The 18,529-nt window shown below is 46.4% G+C and overlaps 1 protein-coding gene across 7 annotated transcripts in view; it reads left to right on the top strand.

Moving 5' to 3' along the window:
* Positions 1 to 18,529, top strand: part of NDST1 (N-deacetylase and N-sulfotransferase 1) — a 73,965-nt gene that overhangs the window by 38,247 nt on the left and 17,189 nt on the right. For all 7 annotated transcript variants that reach the window (XM_082622534.1, XM_082622537.1, XM_082622533.1 and 4 more), the window contains exons 4-10: positions 2,686 to 2,773; positions 10,468 to 10,622; positions 11,273 to 11,458; positions 13,312 to 13,440; positions 14,965 to 15,147; positions 16,075 to 16,171; positions 17,396 to 17,519. In XM_082622534.1, the coding sequence (XP_082478660.1) occupies positions 2,686 to 2,773; positions 10,468 to 10,622; positions 11,273 to 11,458; positions 13,312 to 13,440; positions 14,965 to 15,147; positions 16,075 to 16,171; positions 17,396 to 17,519 (962 nt within the window). The remainder of the gene's footprint in view (positions 1 to 2,685; positions 2,774 to 10,467; positions 10,623 to 11,272; positions 11,459 to 13,311; positions 13,441 to 14,964; positions 15,148 to 16,074; positions 16,172 to 17,395; positions 17,520 to 18,529) is intronic.

The following is an 18,529-nucleotide window of genomic DNA, read 5'->3' as shown; positions in this document are numbered from 1 at the left end:
GAAAGGCATGTGTTTAATTCAAAAAATGTTTACCAAACTAACTGTATGTAAAAGCATTTTGCAAACCATGAAATTTTACACATGTATCACTATAAAAGAGAAGCCTGCAAATTAAGACCATTTTCATCTACTCACTACTTTACTCAGAGTTGTATGCAAAAGGAACAACATCACTAGTGTAAATGGGGAAATCAGTATCAGTTGCCATAAATAGAGGGCAACCATAACAATAGATCCAATGAAAACGAAACGGGATTAAATTCTAGCGAAGTACTGCTGCCTACTGATGACCTGTCCTCTCTTATACGAGATTAGTGAGAGTTAGAAACGTATTAGCACCAAACAAGACTTCTTTTTGACGATAGGAGGAGGATTGAAAAAGAGACTTAATTAAGAGGAATGCTTTCCTCTGTGTGGGTACTGTGTTGGGATTGGCCGTGGGTCCTGGAAGGAAGGCCCTGGGCTGGGGCGGGGTGCGGGGTCCATCGTCCTCCTGCCTCGGTCTAGAGTGAACTCTCTGCTCCTCCGTACACCAGAGCAGATGCTGTTGAGGCGCAGGCACTGTCGGGGGAGTCAAGACCTGGGTTCCAGTCCCAATCTGCCCCTAACTGACTGGGTGACTTGGGCTGGTCCCTTCCCCTGTCTGAGCCTCAGCGGTGAAATGACAAGATGGGGTGGATGGGAAGGACCTGGATGGCTGGGGTGAGGGGGCACGTGCAGATGCCAGGCTCTGAGCCCTCCCGGCTCTACCTCCGGGACAGAGCAGTGTTGCTTTGATCTGCTTTACCCATTGCGTTTGCTCCTGAGATTTCACTTCCTCAGGGGCTCCCCTATTGAAAGAAAGTTTTGAGACGACTCCTGTTGAGCCTTCCAGCTCTGAGGCTTCATGCAATGCCACGACCCACCTCTAGCAAAGTAGATTACTCTGTTTTCTCCTTAGGGCGTTCTTCAGGTGGCCCAGCCTTGCTGTCTCCTGCTGTAACCTAGGTCTTTGCTTCCTATCCGGGATGAGTCCTTGAGACTGGTCCAGGGTCGACCCCATGAGGAAATCAGGCTGCCAGGCTCACTGTGTCTCCTGTGAACCCTGGGCTTGCCCTTCTTGGTTCTTATTTTCCCCATTATTGGAATGAGAGGAATGCTAGCAGTTTGGAGCCTTTTCTGTAGAAGAATACCAAAAGAGATGCCCTCTTCAGTGTACTCAGCTCAGTGCAGACTGTAGAGCTCTATGCCAGCCAGGTCCCATTTGCTTTAAACATCCTTTTGAGTCAGAGGGACAGGTTTTTTTTTTTTTTTTTTTTCTTTAATCCCAAGGACTGGCTACAACTGAGCTTTTCTTGCAGAGACTTGAATGTTGCCTCATTAACTTGTACAGTATGGGCTGTACAGTGCAACTTAAATGATACCAACAGCAGTGCTCATTCAAGGCTTGGCAAGTGCCAGGCTCTGTGCTCAGCCCTTTCTGTGCATTGCATCATCTGATCCTCACAGCAGCTCTGTGAGGTGGGTATTGTTTTAAATCCCATTTTACAGAGGTGGACACTAAGACTTAGAGAGGTGAAGTAACTGGCCCAAGGCCACACAGCTAGAGCATGGATGTCCACCAGGTAGTGCATGGCCTTGGTAAGATGCCGGTGGTGGCCCCAAGGAGGGCCAGGACTTTTTGTTTGCAGAGTGTTCTGATAGCGGGCTCTTCTTACAGGTTTCCTAGCAGCCTTGTGCATCATACCTGGTAGGGATTTTTTTGAGTCCTGACTCCAGAGGACAACTGTATGTTTGTTTCACAAGTGTCAGCATCCCTTCATTGACTTGCAAAGCACTGGGTGCACTGTGCATGGAAACACTGCATTGCTGGGCACACAGTACATATCTGGAAAAGTCGTGGTCCTTTGACATCAGCTTTGCAGTCACCAATGAGGTGAAATCCCCCACATTTGACAGATGAAGACATGAGGCTCACAGTGGCAGTGACCACAGACATGATAATGGCACTATTTTTCATCACTTACCAAAATGCCAGGCCGTTTTACATGCAGTATCTCATTTAATCCTCCCAAGAGCCCCATGAGGGAGCTATTATTACCCCTATTTCACACCTGGGGAAACTGGGGCCTGGAGAAGTTGCATAGCTTCCTCAAGGGCATGGCAGAACCAGGCTAGAGTCTATGTCTTGTCTTGCCAGAGGCCTGGTGGAGGTGGCAGCACAGGGCTGGCTTCATGGGTATGGGACCTGTATAGTCACACAGGGCCCCATGCTTGGAGGGGGCCCATTCAAGATAATGCTCTGCTATTTCCTTCTTGACATTTTTTTTTTTTTTTTTTACGGTATGCGGGCCTCTCACTGTTGTGGCCTCTCCCATTGCGGAGCACAGGCTCCATACGCGCAGGCTCAGCGGCCATGGCTCATGGGCCCAGCTGCTCCGCGGCATGTGGGATCTTCCCAGATCAGGGCACGCACCTGTGTCCCCTGCATCGGCAGGCAGACTCTCAACCACTGCGCCACCAGGGAAGCCCCCTTCTTGACATTTTTAACAATCTTTGAGCAAGGGTCCCTATTTTCATTTTTCTATGGGCCCTACCAACTTTGTAGTTGGTCCTGCAGGAGCAGGACCCTTCTGGACCCTTATGGGAGGAGCGGGGAACTTCTGGCTTCCCCTCACCCCTTTCTCCCCACTCTGCCTATCCTAGGCCCTATTTGATACGCAGAACGAACTACGGACACACATCCCAAACTTCACTTTCAACCTGGGCTACTCAGGGAAATTCTTCCACACAGGTAAGTGGGCCTGGCTCTGCCCCCACTAGCAACTTCCAGGGGCCCTCAACATCCAGACCCTCAGAGTGCTATGCCATGGGGTCAGCAGGTGGGCGGATGGGCCCACTTAGGGCCACATTTGACCTCTGTGGCCTCTCCCAGAGCCAGACAGCCCACAGAGCAGTCACAGCCCCAGGCAGAGGGCATTTGGAGACAGCAGTGACACACGATGGCCCCCACTCATCTGTCCCTGGGCCTCAGGCTCTGCTGTTCAGGGGGTGGGCATCTTCTCCCTCTTGTCTCCCTCTTACCACCACCTTTTAATATTCTTTGTACTACTTCAGCCTTAGAAAGAAATTGGTTGAATTTTAAGAATTTTACAGAAATATATAGCAGAGAAAATGAAAATGCCCTATAAATGTACCCACCCCAGAGATGAGCACTGTCACGAGTTTTTCTTTTTTTTTTTTAAATTTTATTGGAGTATAGTTAATTTACAATGTTGTGTTAGTTTCAGGTGTACAGCAGAGTCATTCAGTTATACATATATTTATTCTTTTCTGGATTCTTTCCTCACATAGGTTATCACAGAATTTTTATTTTTTTTTTGGCTGTGCTGCCTGGCTTGTGGGATCTTAGTTCCCTGACCAGGGATTGAACCCAGTCCCTCAGCAGTGAAAGTGTGGAGTCCTAAACACTGCACCACCAGGGAATTCCCCCATCACAGACTATTGAGTAGAGTTCTCTGTGCTATTCAGTAGGTCCTTGTTGGTTATCTGTTTTTTTTTTTTTTTTTTTTTTTTTTTCGGTACACGGGCCTCTCACTGTTGTGGCCTCTCCCGTTGCGGAGCACAGGCTCCAGACACGCAGGCTCAGCGGCCATGGCTCATAGGCCTAGCCGCTCTGCGGCATGTGGGATCTTCCCGGACCGGGGCACGAACCCATGTCCCCTGCATCGGCAGGCGGACTCTCAACCACTGCGCCACCAGGGAAGCCCTGGTTATCTATTTTATACATGGTAGTGTATGTTAATCCCAAGCTCCTGATTTATCCCTGCCCACCATGTTTCCCCTTAGGTAAACATAAGTTAGGTAACCATAAATTAGGTAACCATTTTTGATATCTGTTAAGTCTGTTTCTGTTTTGTAAATAAGTTCATTTGTATCATTTTTAAAAAAATTAGCTTCCACATATGAGTGATATGATATTTGCCTTTCTTGTATGGCTTGGTTAGTATGATAATCTCTAGGTCCATCCATGTTGCTGCAAATGGCATTATTTCATTCTTTTTTATGGCTGTGTAATATTCCATTGTATATATGTACCACATCTTTTTTACCCATTTGTCTGTTGACGGACATTTAGGTGGCTTCCGTGTCTTGGCTATTGTAAATAGTGCTGCAGTGAACATTGGGGTGCATGTATCTTTTCAAATTATGGTTTTCTCTGGATATATGCCCAGGACTGGGATTGCTGGATCATATGGTAGTTCTGTTTTCAGCTTTTTTTTTTTTTTTTTTGTGGTATGCGTGCCTCTCACTGTTGTGGCCTCTCCCTCTGTGGAGCACAGGCTCCGGACGCACAGGCTCAGCAGCCACGGCCCACGGGCCCAGCCGCTCCGCAGCATGTGGGATCTTCCCAGACCGGGGCACAAACCCGTGACCCCTGCATCGGCAGGCGGACTCTCAACCACTGCGCCACCAGGGAAGTCCTATTTTTAGTTTTTTAAGGAACCTCCGTACTGTTTTCCATAGTGGTTGTAGCAATTTACATTCCCACCAACAGTATAGGAGGGTTCCCTTTTCTCTGCACCCTCTCCAGCATTTATTATTTGTAGACTTTTTTTTGGTTGCACTGCGTGGCATGTGGGATCTTGGTTCCCTGATCAGAAATTGAATCCACATCCCCTGCATTGGAAGCACGGAGTCTTAACCGCTGGATCCCCAGGGAAGTCCCTGTTTGTAGACTTTTTGATGACAGCCATTCTGACCAGTGTGAGGTGATACCTTATTGTAGTTTTTTGGGTTTTTTTTTGTTTTTTGCAGTACGCAGGCCTCTCACTGTTGTAGCCTCTCCCATTGCGGAGCACAGGCTCCAGACGCACAGGCTCAGCGGCCATGGCTCATGGGCCCAGCCGCTCCGTGGCATGTGGGATCTTCCCGGACCAGGGCACAAACCTGTGTCCCCTGCATCGGCAGGCGGACTCTCAACCACTGTGCCACCAGGGAAGCCCTCATTGTAGTTTTGATTTGCATTTCTCTACTAATTAGTGATGTTGAGCATCTTTTCAAGTGCTTTTTGGCTTTCTGTATATCTTCTTTGGAAAAATGTCTATTTAAATTTTCTGCCCATTTTTTGATTGAGTGGTTTGTTTTTTTCACATAGAGCTGCCTGAGCTGTTTTATATATTTTGGAGATTAATCCCTTGTCAGTCACTTCCTTTGCAAATATTTTCTCCCATTCTGTGGGTTGTCTTTTCATTTTGTTTATAGTTTCTTTTGCTGTGCAGAGCTTTTAAGTTTAATTAGGTCACATTTGTTTATTTTTGTTTTTATTTTCATTACTCTAGGAGGTGGATCAGAAAAGATATTGCTCTGATTTATGTCAAAGAGTGTTCTGCCTATGTTTTCCTCTTAGAGTTCTATAGTATCTGGCCTTACATTATTTGATCCATTTTGAGTTTATTTTTGTGTATGGTGTTAAGGAGTGTTCTAATTTCATTTTTTAACATGTAGCCATCCAGTTTTCCCAGCACCACTTATTGAAGAGACTGTCTTTTCTCCATTGTATATTCTTATCTCTTTTGTTATAGATTAATTGACCATAGATGCATGGGTTTACTTCTGGGCTTTCTGTCCTGTTCCATTGATCTGTATTTCTGTTTTTGTACCAGTAGCATACTGTTTTGATTACTGTAGCTTTGTAGTATAGCCTGAAGTCAGGGAGCTTGATGCCTCCAGCCCCATTTTTCTTTCTGAGGATTGCTTTGGCTATTTAGGGTCTTCTGTTTTTCCATACAAATTTAAAAAAATTTTGTTCTAGTTCTGTGAAAAATGCCATTGGTAGTTTGATAGGGATTGCATTGAATCTGTAGATTGCCTTGGGTAGTATAGTCATTTTGACAATATTGATTCTTCCAGTCCAAGAACATGGTATATCTTCCCATCTGTTTGTGTCATTTTCAATTTCTTTCATCAGTGTCTTATAGTTTTCAGAGTACAGGTCTTTTGTCTCCTTAGGTACTTTTATTCCTAGGTATTTTATTCTTTTTGATGCGGTGGTAAATGGGATTGTTTCCTTAATATCTCTTGCTTTTTTTTTTCTTTTTGGCCACGCCATGTGGCATGTGGGATCTTAGTTCCCTGACCAGGGATTGAACCTGTGCCCCCTGCATTGGAAGCATGGAGTCTTAACCACTGGACTGCCAGGGAAGTCCCATTAATTCTCTTTCTCATCTTTTGTTGTTAGTGTGTAGTAATGTAAGAGATTTCTCTGTATTAATTTTGTATCCTGCAACTTTACCAAATTCACTGATTAGCTCTAGTAGTTTTTTGGTGGCATCTTTAGGATTCACTATGTATAGTATAATGTCATCTTCAAACAGTGACAGGTTTACTTCTTCTTTTCCAATTTGGATTCCTTTTATTTCTTTTTCTTCTCTAATTGCCATAGCTAGGACTTTGAAAACCATGTTGAATAAAAGTGGTGATGGTGGACATCCCTGCCTTGTTCCTGATCTTACAGGGAATGCTTTCAGCTTTTCACCATTGAGAATGATGTTAGCTGGGGTTTGTCATATATGGCCTTTATTATGTTGGGGTAAGTTCCCTCTATGCTTACTTTCTTGAGAGTTTTTATCATACATAGGTGTTGAATTTTGTCAAAAACTTTTTCTGCATCTATTGAGATGATCGTATGATTTTTATTCTTCAGTTTATTAATGTGGTGTATCACATTGATTTGCAGATACTGAAGAATCCTTGCATCCCTGGGATAAATCCCTCTTGATCATGGTGTGTGATCCTTTTAATCTGTTGCTGGATTTGATTTGCTAGTATTCTGTTGAGTATTTTTGCATCTATGTTCATCAGTGATATTGGCCTTTAATTTTCTTTTTTTGTGGTATCATTGCCATGTGTTGGTATCAGGGTGATGGTGACCTCATAGAATGAGCTTGGGAGTATTCCTTCCTGTGTAATTTTTTGGAAGAGTTTCAGAAGGATAGGTGTTAACTCTTCTCTAAATGTTTGATAGAATTCACCTGTGAAGCCATCTGGTCATGGACTTTGGTTGGGAGTTTTTTAATCACTGTTTCAATTTCAGTACTTGTGATTGGTATGTTCATATTTTCTATTTCTTCCTGGTTCAGTCTTGGAAAGTTGTAGCTTTTTAAGAATTTGTCCATTTCTTCTAGGTTGTCCATTTTATTGGCCCATAGTTGCCTGTAGCATTGTCTTACGATCCTTTGTATTTCTGTGGTGTCCAGTGTAACTTATCCTTTTTCATTTCTAATTTTATTGATTTGAATTCTCTCCCTTTTTTTCCTGATGAGTATGGCAAAAGGTTTATCAATTTTGTTTATCTTTTTAAAGAACCAGCTTTTAGTTTCATCGATCTTTTCTATTGTTTTCTTTGTCTCTATTTCATTTATTTCTGCTCTGATCTTTATGGTTTCTTTTCTTCTACTAACTTTGGGTTTTCTTTGTTCTTCTTTCTCTAGTTGCTTTAGGTGTAAGGTTAGGTTGTTTATTAGCCTGTTAATCTCTGAATAACCTTTATTCAGAGATTTTTCTTGTTTCCTGAGGTAAGATTGTATTGCTGTAAACGTCCCTCTTAGAACAGCTTTTGCTGCATCCCATAGGTTTTGGACTGTTGTATTTTCATAGTCACTTGTCTCTAGGTATTTTTTGCTTTCCTCTTTGACTTATTCAGTGATCTGTTGGTTGTTTAGTAACATATTGTTTAGCCTCCATTGTGTTTGTGTTTTTTACAGTTTTTATTCCTGTTATGAATTTCTAATCTCATAGCGTTGTGGTCAGAAAAGATGCTTGATATGATTTCAATTTTCTTAAATTTACCAAGGCTTGATTTGTGGCCCAAGATGTGATCTGTCCTGGAGAATGTTCCATGTGCACTTGAGAAGAAAGTGTATTCTGCTGCTTTCAGATGGAATGTCCTATAAATATCAGTTAAGTTCATCTGGTCTAAGGCTTGTGTTTCCTTGTAGATTTTCCATCTGGATGATCTGTCCATTGGTGTTAGTGGGGTGTTAAGTCCCCTACTATTATTGTGTTACTGTTCATTTCCCCTTTTATGGCTGTTAGCATTTGCCTTATGTATTGAGGTGCTCCTATGTTGGGTGCATAAATATTTACACTCGTTATAACTTCTTCTTGGATTGATCCCTTGATCATTATGTAGTGTCTTTCCTTGTCTCTTGTAAGAGTCTTTATTTTAAAGTCTATTTTGTTTGATATGAGTATTGCTACTCCAGCTTTCTTTTGATTTGCATTTGCATGGAATATCTTTTTCTGTCCCCTCACTTTCAGCCTGTCTGTGTCCCTGTGTCTGAAGTGGGTCTCTTGTAGATGACATATATATGGGTCTTGTTTTTGTATCCATTCAGTGAGCCCATGTCTTTTGGTTGAAGCATTTAATCCATTTAGTTTAAGGTAATTATTGAAATGTATGTTCCTATTGCCATTTTGTTAATTGTTTTGGACTTGTTTTTGGAGGTCTTTTTTTCTTCCCTTCCTCTTTTGTTCTCTTCTCTCGTGATTTGATGTCTATCTTCAGTATTGTGTTTGGATTGCTTTTTCTTTTTGTGTGTGTGTGTCTATTGTAGACTTTTGGTTTGAAGTTCCCATGAGGTTTTGATATAGCAGTCTATATATGTACAAGATTGTTTTAAGTTGCTGGTCTCTTAATTTCCAATGCATTTTCAATATCCTGCATTTGTACTCTCCTCTTCTCACGATTGCTAGTTTTGATATCATACTTGTGTGTGGATGATTTCCTACCTTTATTTTATGATGCCTTTACTGGTGAGTTTTCCTATTTGTAATTCTCTTGATTCTAGTTGTGGCCTTTTCTTTTCTGCCTAGAAAAGTTCCTTTAGGATTTGTTCTGAGGCTAGTTTGGTGGTGCTGAATTCGCTTCGCTTTTACTCGTCTGTAAAGCTTTGATTTCTCCATCAAATCTGAATGAGAGCCTTGCTGGGTATTCTTGGTTGTAGGTTTTTCCCTTTTATCACTTTAAATATGTCATGCCACTCCCTTCTGGCCTGCAGAGTTTCTGCTGAAAAATCAGCCGATAACCTTTTGGGGATTCCCTTGTATGTTATTTGTTGCTTTTTCCCTTGTTGCTTTTAATATTTTTTCTTTGTCTTTAATTTTTGTCAGTTTGATTAATATGTGTCTCAGCATGTTTCTCCTTGGGTTTATCTTGTATTGGGCTCTCCGCATTTCCTGGACTTGAGTGACTGTTTCCTTCTCCTGTTAGGGAAGTTTTCTGCTATAATATCTTCATATATTTTCTCAGGCCCTTTCTCTCTCTTCTCCTTCTGGGACCCCTATAATGCAAATGTTGGTGCATTTAATGTTGTTCCAGAGGCCTCTGAGACTGTCCTCATTTCTTTTCATTCTTTTTTCTTTATTCTGTTCTGTGGCAGTGATTTCCACCATTCTGTCTTCCAGCTCACTTATTCATTCTTCTGCCTCAGTTATTCTGCTGTGGATTCCTTCTAGTGTATTTTTCATTCCAGTTATTGTACTCTTCATCTCTGTTTGTTCTTTAAATCTCTAGCTCTTAGTTAAACATCTCTTGTATCTTCACAATCTGTGCTTCTATTCTTTTTCCAAGATCTTGGATTATCTTTACTATCATTACTCTAAATTCTTCTTCAGGTAGGTTGCCTGTCTCCACTTCATTTATTTGTTCTTGTGGGTTTTTATCTTGTTCCTTCATCTGGAATGAGTTTATTTTTTATTTTTGAGTCTTAAGGGTTGAGGTTGAAGGCTCAGGATTGCTTTGTTCTTACTTGCCCTCCTCTTGGGGGCTTTCCCAAGGTCCTCACAAGCTGCCCCTTGGGACTGGGCAGGAGGGAACAGCCTCTGAGTAGTCATCTGTAGTGAGCGTTCCCTTGAGCTGCCTTTTGCGTGGGCCACAGTGAGGACAGCCTCTCTTGAATTCTAGGCAAACCTTATTAGTCTGCAGTTCTGGGAGGAAAGTCTGCAGCATAGTTCCAAAGCCAAATAAGAGCAACACTTGGTTGTCTGTGTGTATTTTTATATTCTTAACCCTTAACATATTCGATGTAGTTGTAGTGATATACACAAGATAGGGTTAAACATCTTGTACATATACAAAGAGCATCTACAAGTCAATAAGTAAAAGACAAATGACCCAGTAGAAAAATAGGAATAGGATCAGAGCAAGCAAGTCAGAGCTAGAAGAAAACATTAGAATCATTGCCTCTGAACTGCATATTGCATAGACAGGCCCCAAGGGCCAGAGATGGGGAGTACTTGGCCAAAGTCACCCACTGAGTCAAGGCCATATTTGAATCCAGGGCCCTGGACTGGAGCTCTATCTGCCCCACACTGTAGCTCACAGAACTGCTCTAAGCAGCTCTCAGGTGGGCTGTGGCCGTGCACACCCATCCCCGGGCCTCATGGCTGGTGGGCTGGGCTGAGCTGCCTGTGCTCGGGCTGTAGGTACCGATGCTGAGGACGCTGGGGACGACCTGCTGCTGTCGTATGTGAAGGAGTTTTGGTGGTTCCCCCACATGTGGAGCCATATGCAGCCCCACCTTTTCCACAACCAGTCCGTACTAGCTGAGCAGATGGCCCTGAACAAGAAGTTCGCTGTCGTGAGTAAGATTCCCTACAGGGCAGAGCCGGGAGGGCTCAGGGCTGGGCTGGGGGTCAGAACTACTGGCCTTGTGCTGCTTTTGCAGTTCGTCTGACAGCTTTTTATTAACATCTTTATAGCTGCTGTCTCATTGAAGCCTCACAGGGATCCCAAGAGGCCGGTATCTCAATAGCCTCATTTTAAACGAGAAACTGGAGCTCTGGAAGGCCACACCAGCTAATAAGAGGTCCGTGCAGGACTTAAACCCAGGCCTGTTTGCTTCCTGAGCCCAAGCTCTCATCTTCAGGCTAGAGTGGGTACCCCAGAAGGCTGGAGGAGATGCCCAACAAGGAGGGGATGAGGCCTGCTTGCTGGCTCAGCCTGAGCCACCAGCCAGTCAGAGGCCAAGAGAGGCAGGAACAGCACCCATCCTTGTTCCTCACTCCTGGTGCTGGCGGAAGTGAACGCTGGGCCGAATTGGAGTCCCGGCTTGGCTGGTGCCTCTTTCTGAGACTCTGGGCCCTGAGCCTCAGCTTCCCCATCTGCACCTCAAGGGCTCAGACCCGCTGCTCTGCCATTCTAGCCTCTGATTTTTCTCTGCAAAGGGGAGATAAAGCCCTGAGGGGAAGAAATCCTGTGCTCACCCTGCCCTGGCCCTCCTCTCCCCAGGAGCACGGCATTCCCACAGACATGGGGTACGCAGTGGCGCCCCACCACTCGGGTGTGTACCCTGTGCACGTGCAGCTGTACGAGGCCTGGAAGCAGGTGTGGAACATCCGCGTGACCAGCACAGAGGAGTACCCCCACCTGAAGCCAGCCCGCTACCGCCGTGGCTTCATCCACAACGGCATCATGGTGAGTGTGGCCCAGAGCCTGGGAGGCGGGTATGCACATGCTATCCTGGGAAGCATGAATCTGGGGAGCTGGTTAGGGGTTTCAGGCCACTTTCTACTGTCCCCTCTGTTACCTGAGGCTATCCCAGGGAAGGAGGACTACCAGTCTGCTTCTTTCATGAGCTACTCCTATGCTTTTGTGACAGGGGATCAGGAGATGAGCATTCTTTTTTTTTTTTTTTTTTTTTTTTTTCGCGGTACGCGGGCCTCTCACTGTTGTGGCCTCTCCCGTTGTGGAGCACAGGCTCCGGATGCGCAGGCCCAGCGGCCATGGCTCACGGGCCCAGCCGCTCCGTGGCATATGGGATCCTCCCAGACCGGGGCACGAACCCGTATCCCCTGCATTGGCAGGCGGACTCTCAACCACTGCACCACCAGGGAGGCCCGATGAGCATTCTTTAATGGGCCTCTAGTGAGGCCCTGGGATAGGCCTCTGTCTCATCCATTTGTTGGCTTATGTAAAATGTATGTCTGTCCCTTTTCTACACTCTGGGAATACTGAAGTACACAAAATCAAAAGTCCTCACCTTTGTAGACCTGACATTCTAGTGGCAGGAGACAGTGCGTTTATAACTGTGTAAAGTATACAATGGTCAGTTGGCATAAATGCTGTGGAGAAAAATCAAGCAGGGAATGGAGACAGGGAGTACTGAGGAGAGGAGAAACTTAAACAGGATGGTTAGGGAGAGCCTTCCTGGGAATGAGCCATGCTGCTACATGAGGAAGAGCATGCGTGGCAGAGAAAACAAGTGCAAAGGCCCTGAGGCAGGCTTGTGCTGCGTGGTTTTGAGGACCAACTAAGAGACAAGTATGGCTGGAAGGGAGCAAGTTGGGAGGAGGTGGTAGGAGATGAGGTCAGAGGGGTGATTGATGGACCAGATCATGCAGGGCAACATAAGGCCGCTGGATGGACTTTAGCTTTTAGTCTGTGATGGGAGGGTTTTGAATGGAGTGCTCTTATGATCTAACTCATATTTTAAGAGGATTTCCATCATTCTGGCTGCTATGAGTTGCAAAGCCTGTAGGGGGCCAAGTGGGGAGCAGGGAGACCAGTTAGGAGGCCGCTGCAGTCTTCCCGTTGAGGCATAGTGGCTTGGACCAGGGTGCAATGCTGGGACGTGATCACATTCTGGACATATTTAGAAGTTACAGCCAACAGGAATTGCTGATGTGTTGGATATAGAGTATGGGAGAGAGAGGTAAGGCAAGGATGACTCCAGGTTTTTGGCCTCAGCCACTGGAGTGGCTAGACGGTTCTCATCAGTCCAGATGGGCAGCTATGGGAAGGCCAGATTCATGCCTGCATCCATCTATCCACTGACCTCCCAGGCGTTCCTACTGACTCTGGGGATGAGGCGGTGATGAGACGGGTGAGTTCTCTGCCCTCCTGGATCGCATACTAAACAGCTAAACCAGTATACAACCGAGAGTCCTACGAGGCAGGTTCTAAAGCCAGGAGAGAAGTCACAGAGTGTGCCTGGGAGAGCTGCTCTGGAGAGGGGCAGGGACCCTCGCTGGGCACACAGTCCAAGTTTCCAGAAACATTCTCACTTGCCTGTCCCTGTTACTTCGGAGTCTGCTCATTTTGTACAGAGAAGTATGAAAAGTGTTTACATATGTAAAATTGCAAGGGCACCTGGGCTCACTTGGGGGAGTGTCACAGGCTGCAGGTCTTTGGTGGAGAAGACCCCCAAGGGTTGGGGTGTGTGTGGTCACACAAAAGGCTGCCTTTCTGAGGTCACCTTTCTGGTGACCCTGCTCGTCACCATCCGTGCCTGGAGAAGCCATAGCTCCTCTCTCCCGCCCCATCCTCAGGTCCTCCCGCGGCAGACCTGTGGCCTCTTCACACACACGATCTTCTACAACGAGTATCCAGGCGGCTCCAGCGAGCTGGACAAGATCATCAACGGGGGCGAGCTCTTCCTCACAGTGCTCCTCAACCCTGTGAGTGCTCCACAGCCCTTGGCTGGTGGTGAGGAGGGGCTGCTGGACAGTCGTCTGCAGCCGAGGCAGGCCTTCCCAGGCCTGGGGGGAGGGGCAGGAGCAAGTATGCGGCCAGGAGTTGGGAAACCCACACTCTAGCCTTGGCTGCGTCCCCGCTCCTCTGCATGACCTTGGTAGAGAATCTGAACAGTCTTTTTTTTTTCTTGCCGTACGCAGGCCTCTTACTGTTGTGGCCTCTCCTGTTGCGGAGCACAGGCTCCGGATGCGCAGGCTCAGTGGCCATGTCTCACGGGCCCAGCCGCTCTGCGGCATGTGGGATCTTCCCGGACCGGGGCACGAAGTGTCCCCTGCATCAGCAGGTGGACTCTCCACCGCTGCGCCACCACAGAAGCCCATTAGCAGTCTTTTTGTCCCTTTTATAATCTTGCACTTCCATAAAATAGTGTTGGCACTTTTTTAAAAAATAAATTTGTTTATTTATTTATTTATTTATTTTTGGCTGCGTTGGGTCTTCGTTTTTGCGCACGGGTTTTCTCTGCAGTGAGCAGGGGCTACTCTTCGTTGTGGTGCGTGGGCTTCTCATCGTGGTGGCTTCTCTTGTTGTGGAGCACGGGCTCTAGGCACACGGGCTTCAGTAGTTGCAGCATGCAGGCTCAGTAGTTGTGGTTCACGGGCTCTAGAGTGCAGGCTCGGTAGTTGTGGCGCACGGGCTTAGTTGCTCTGCGGCATGTGGGATCTTCCCAGACCAGGGCTCGAACCCGTGTCCCCTGCATTGGCAGGCAGACTCTCAACCACTGCGCCACCAAGGAAGCCCCCCTTTTTTTTTAACTTGTTATTTTGTTTGTTTGTTTATTTTTTTTAATTTTTGAATTTAATTTTTTTTTATACAGCAGGTTCTTATTAGTCTGCACCACCAGGGAAGTCCATTAGTGTTGGCGTTTTTGTCTGTGTTCTTTTTCCAGTCTTTGAGTGTGTGTATAAATATATAAATATTGTATAAATATACATAGTAAACTGAATCTGTTAAGCTATATATTAAACTATATATCTACATAGATAGATAGATAGATAGTTTAAAATGCACTATATATATAGTTCAGCTGAAAGTTCAGCTGAACTTTCTGGGTCTCTCTTTCCTTATCTGTAAAATGGAAATAATCATCCATGCTTTAATAATATTAGATAGATATCAAGTGGTAGTGTTATCAGCTTTATGGGGTAACCGTGTACCCCTTATCTTCCATGCACCCCCTCACCCTCCTGCCAAAAAGGTAGAAAAGAGCACCCATATGACTGCACAGGAGGTCAGCTTCCCCTTTCAGGTGTCAGACCAGATTCACCTGGCTGTACCTAGCCCAAGCTCACACGGTGAGTTTATTGATGGCCCCGGTGAACCTTGGACTGGTCATTGAGCGCGGCCCTACAAGCTCAAGCAAGACCAGAGGGTCAGAAGTGGGGGTGAAGGTAGTGAAAGGGGCTCAGAGGCTGACTGGCCCTGCCTCGCATCTTCCCTCCCCGGAGCAGATTAGCATCTTCATGACGCACCTGTCCAACTACGGGAACGACCGCCTGGGCCTGTACACCTTCAAGCACCTGGTGCGTTTCCTGCACTCTTGGACCAACCTCCGGCTGCAGACACTGCCCCCAGTGCAGCTGGCCCAGAAGTACTTCCAGATCTTCTCTGAGGAGAAGGACCCGCTCTGGCAGGTGGGTGGGATGGGTGGCCTGGGTGCCTCATTGCAGGGATGGAAGGCCTACCACCCATGGGCATGCACCCCAGGTATGGTCTCAGGGACTCAGTCCTCAGGCCCTCATGCTCTCTCAAGTGTAAACTCAGGTGCACACTTGCTCACCAGCGGGTATGCTTGCTTGTTCTTGTGCACACTAGACCTTCCACGCAGACCTATGTGCATACATACTCACAGCCTCTGAAAAACAGCACCACAGAACTGTAGGTGAACACAGTGTAAACAAGTGTGGAAAGCAGCTGCCCTGCCTGGCATGTACCTTCTCACTCCAGCAGGCTCTGAACATGGGAAAGGGGACTGATCAGAGGGCTTGGAGGACAGTTCTTGGGGAAGTTGCCCCAGGGCGCTGTAAAAAACTGGAAGCAGAAGCTGGAATTGCTGGTCTCAGGGGTCCACAAACCATGGCTTGTGATCCAGTCTGGCCTGCAGTCTGTTTTTGTAAATAAAGTTTTATTGGAACATGGCCACACTCATTCTTGTACATACCATCTGTGGCTGCTTTCAAGCTACAACAGCAGAGTTGAGTAGTTGCTACAGACCGGGTAGTACCCAAGCCTAAAATACAATATTTACTAAACATTTCAAAAGATTTACTAAACTTTATAGAGAAAGTTTGCTGACCTCTTGCTGAACTTTTAAATTCAACAATAGGAGCTCATGAGCCAAGTGTTGTGCTGAGCATTTTACTAGGCTATGTCTGGGAGCGTGAGACTGACTAGAAATGGTCGCTGCCTACCAGTCGTTCAGTGTCCCAAGATGGGGATGTGACAAGGGCACATGCAGTTACACTTGTCATTCAGGGCTGTGAGAGCCACATATCCATGTGCAGTGGGAGTCCAGTGTCCATTCTTGGGCACCCCTGACATCTCTTCCCTTGTTGTTTTAGGATCCCTGTGAAGACAAACGCCACAAAGACATCTGGTCCAAGGAGAAGACATGTGACCGCTTCCCAAAGCTCCTCATCATTGGCCCCCAGAAAACAGGCAGGTCTCTCCATTCTTGACCAGCCTCCCCCAGTGCCTGCTCTCTCAGCCACAGAATTCTGGGGGCCACCATGCCCTAGTCCCACTCCCCAGTAATCTGCCCCCTCTTTCCCAGGAAGTGAGAGTGAAGCTGGGGTGAACATGAAATGCCCATCAGTGTGGAGGTGGGAAGAGGATAGAGGTTGGGCATTGGATTCTCCCATCTGTCCTGAACCACAGCCTCAGGGAGCTCTCCCTGTGTCCTGCTGCGAGTCTCAGAGTAAAATCAGAGAAGCCCATATCAGCTACTCTGCATGTTGGAGCAGTGCCAGGTAAAACTGGTTCAGAGCAAAGAAGACTGTGATCAATTAGTCATGTCTGCCAGAGGTGCAGGAGGGAGCAGAGGAGAGAGGTTGCTAAGTGTTTACCGTGCGCACCGTGTGGCACGGACGGGTGCTCCCATGTTACAGACAAAGCACTCAAGGCTCAGAGAGGTTAAGTGATTTCCCTCACACGTTTAGTTGGGAAATGGCAGATCCAGGTCTGGAACCCTGGTCTCTGTGACCCCAAAACTTAGACTCTTGATCACCAAACTCTGTAGTCTCCTTCTCTTCTGGAACCTCTCATTATGGCATATTAACTGTAGACTCACATGTAGGAAAGGAATGAAATCTCTAAAGGAGGGGGTCGGTCCTGTACTGTCAATTAGGGGAGGGAGTATGAGTGAAGGAAGGGTACCCAAAGAGGAGGCATCTGAGCCAGATTTCTTAGCCTTTCAAGAATTTTATATCAGCACACTGGAGAGTCTGGAACTCCCTTGTCCTTGAGTTCCTCCCAAGTGCCAGAGAGCACAGAGGCCCAGAGCCAGAGGGACCAACAGAAACCGTCTAATTCCTGGATTATGAGGAGACAGTAATCAAGTGGACATGACTGCTAGAGTACGGTGGTGAGAGGATTCTGAGGCTAAGTCTTTGTTTAGTGATGAAGAATGTCGTGATGGATTAGTGATGTCTGCAGTGGATGCAGGAGTTGGCGTGCCCACATGCAAGCCATGTATTTGCCCATCCTGAGTTTAGTATGATTCCTTCATGGTAGAGATGAGGAAACTAAACCCAGAGAAGGGAAGGGACTTTTCCAGTATCTCCCAGTGAGTAATGGAGAGCCAGGACCAGAACCCAGAATTTCAGACTCCATCTTTGTGTTGGGGTGCTGGGCCCAGGTCTCACCTACCTTCCCCCTCCACAGGCACCACGGCCCTCTACCTGTTCCTGGGCATGCACCCCGACCTCAGCAGCAACTACCCCAGCTCCGAGACCTTTGAGGAGATCCAGTTTTTTAATGGCCACAACTATCACAAAGGCATCGACTGGTGAGTGGGCCTTTCTGTCAACAGTGGGATGGGATGGTTGCCATGGAGTCTGCCCAGGAGGAGGTCTGCTGTGGCCACAGCAGGAAGCAGCTGGCCCTCGCTTACACACAGCTAATTCCTGTAAACAGGGACAAAACACGGTGACCCTTGAGTCATGATTCTGGAGCCTGGTCACAGATGGGATAGTTGATGAGGAAGCCCTTTGCCCCTTTACATTATTGCCTGGGCTCTGAGAATACTAGAAATCAGAGTGCAGCCCCTCCCTTGCCTGCACAGAAACACCCTGAGTCCCAGAAGAGAAGAGGGACATGCCCGAGGTCCCGAGAGCTGGGGCTGAAATCTAAGGGTTCTGACCCGAAGGCTGGCCCTTCCCACTGTGGGTGGCTGACTGTGGAGCAGGAGGTATTCTTGTGAGCCCTTCAGAGGTGGCTCTCTAGCCTTCAGGGAGTCTTCCGGGGAGGTGGTTGAAATTGCAGATTCTCACCAGAACCTGTCACCAGCGGTTGTAACACATGTGTTACTCCTGTTTATTATTTTTATGTCAGTGATTTACCTTCGTAGAGATATCATGGGCATTCTTCTGTTTGTGTTGTGGTATTTTTCTGTGTGTATTTCCATCAGTCTCTTTCTAGCTGTCTATCTTTCAATCAACCAGTCATCTGTCTGCCAATCTTCCTGTCTATTTCTCACTCCAATATTGCCACAATCTCTTACCTAAAACCCACTGTAGCCAGATGCATTATTGAATGTCGTCTCTTTCCAGATTTAGAGAGACACGGTATATTTAACAGCACCTTCACCAAGGTCTGGGGCAGTGCCCATTAGCAAATACATTAATATATCTGTAGCAAAGTATGTGAATATTTATGCCAAGTAAGATTCATAAGTCAGGTTTTGCTGCCAAATGTCTTTGCTACAAACTTAGGAAAAAAGCTTCTTTCTTGGAGCTTTCTCCATTTAGATGTAACAAACAATGGATTGTGGGTGTAAAAATGCTATTTTGTAAAGAA

Source organism: Mesoplodon mirus (genome assembly GCF_964341445.2).
Source record: "Mesoplodon mirus genome assembly, chromosome: 5".
Classification (NCBI taxonomy): Eukaryota; Metazoa; Chordata; class Mammalia; order Artiodactyla; family Ziphiidae; genus Mesoplodon; species Mesoplodon mirus.
Note: the sequence above shows the minus strand (reverse complement) of the source record. Positions and strands in the feature narration are given on the sequence as shown.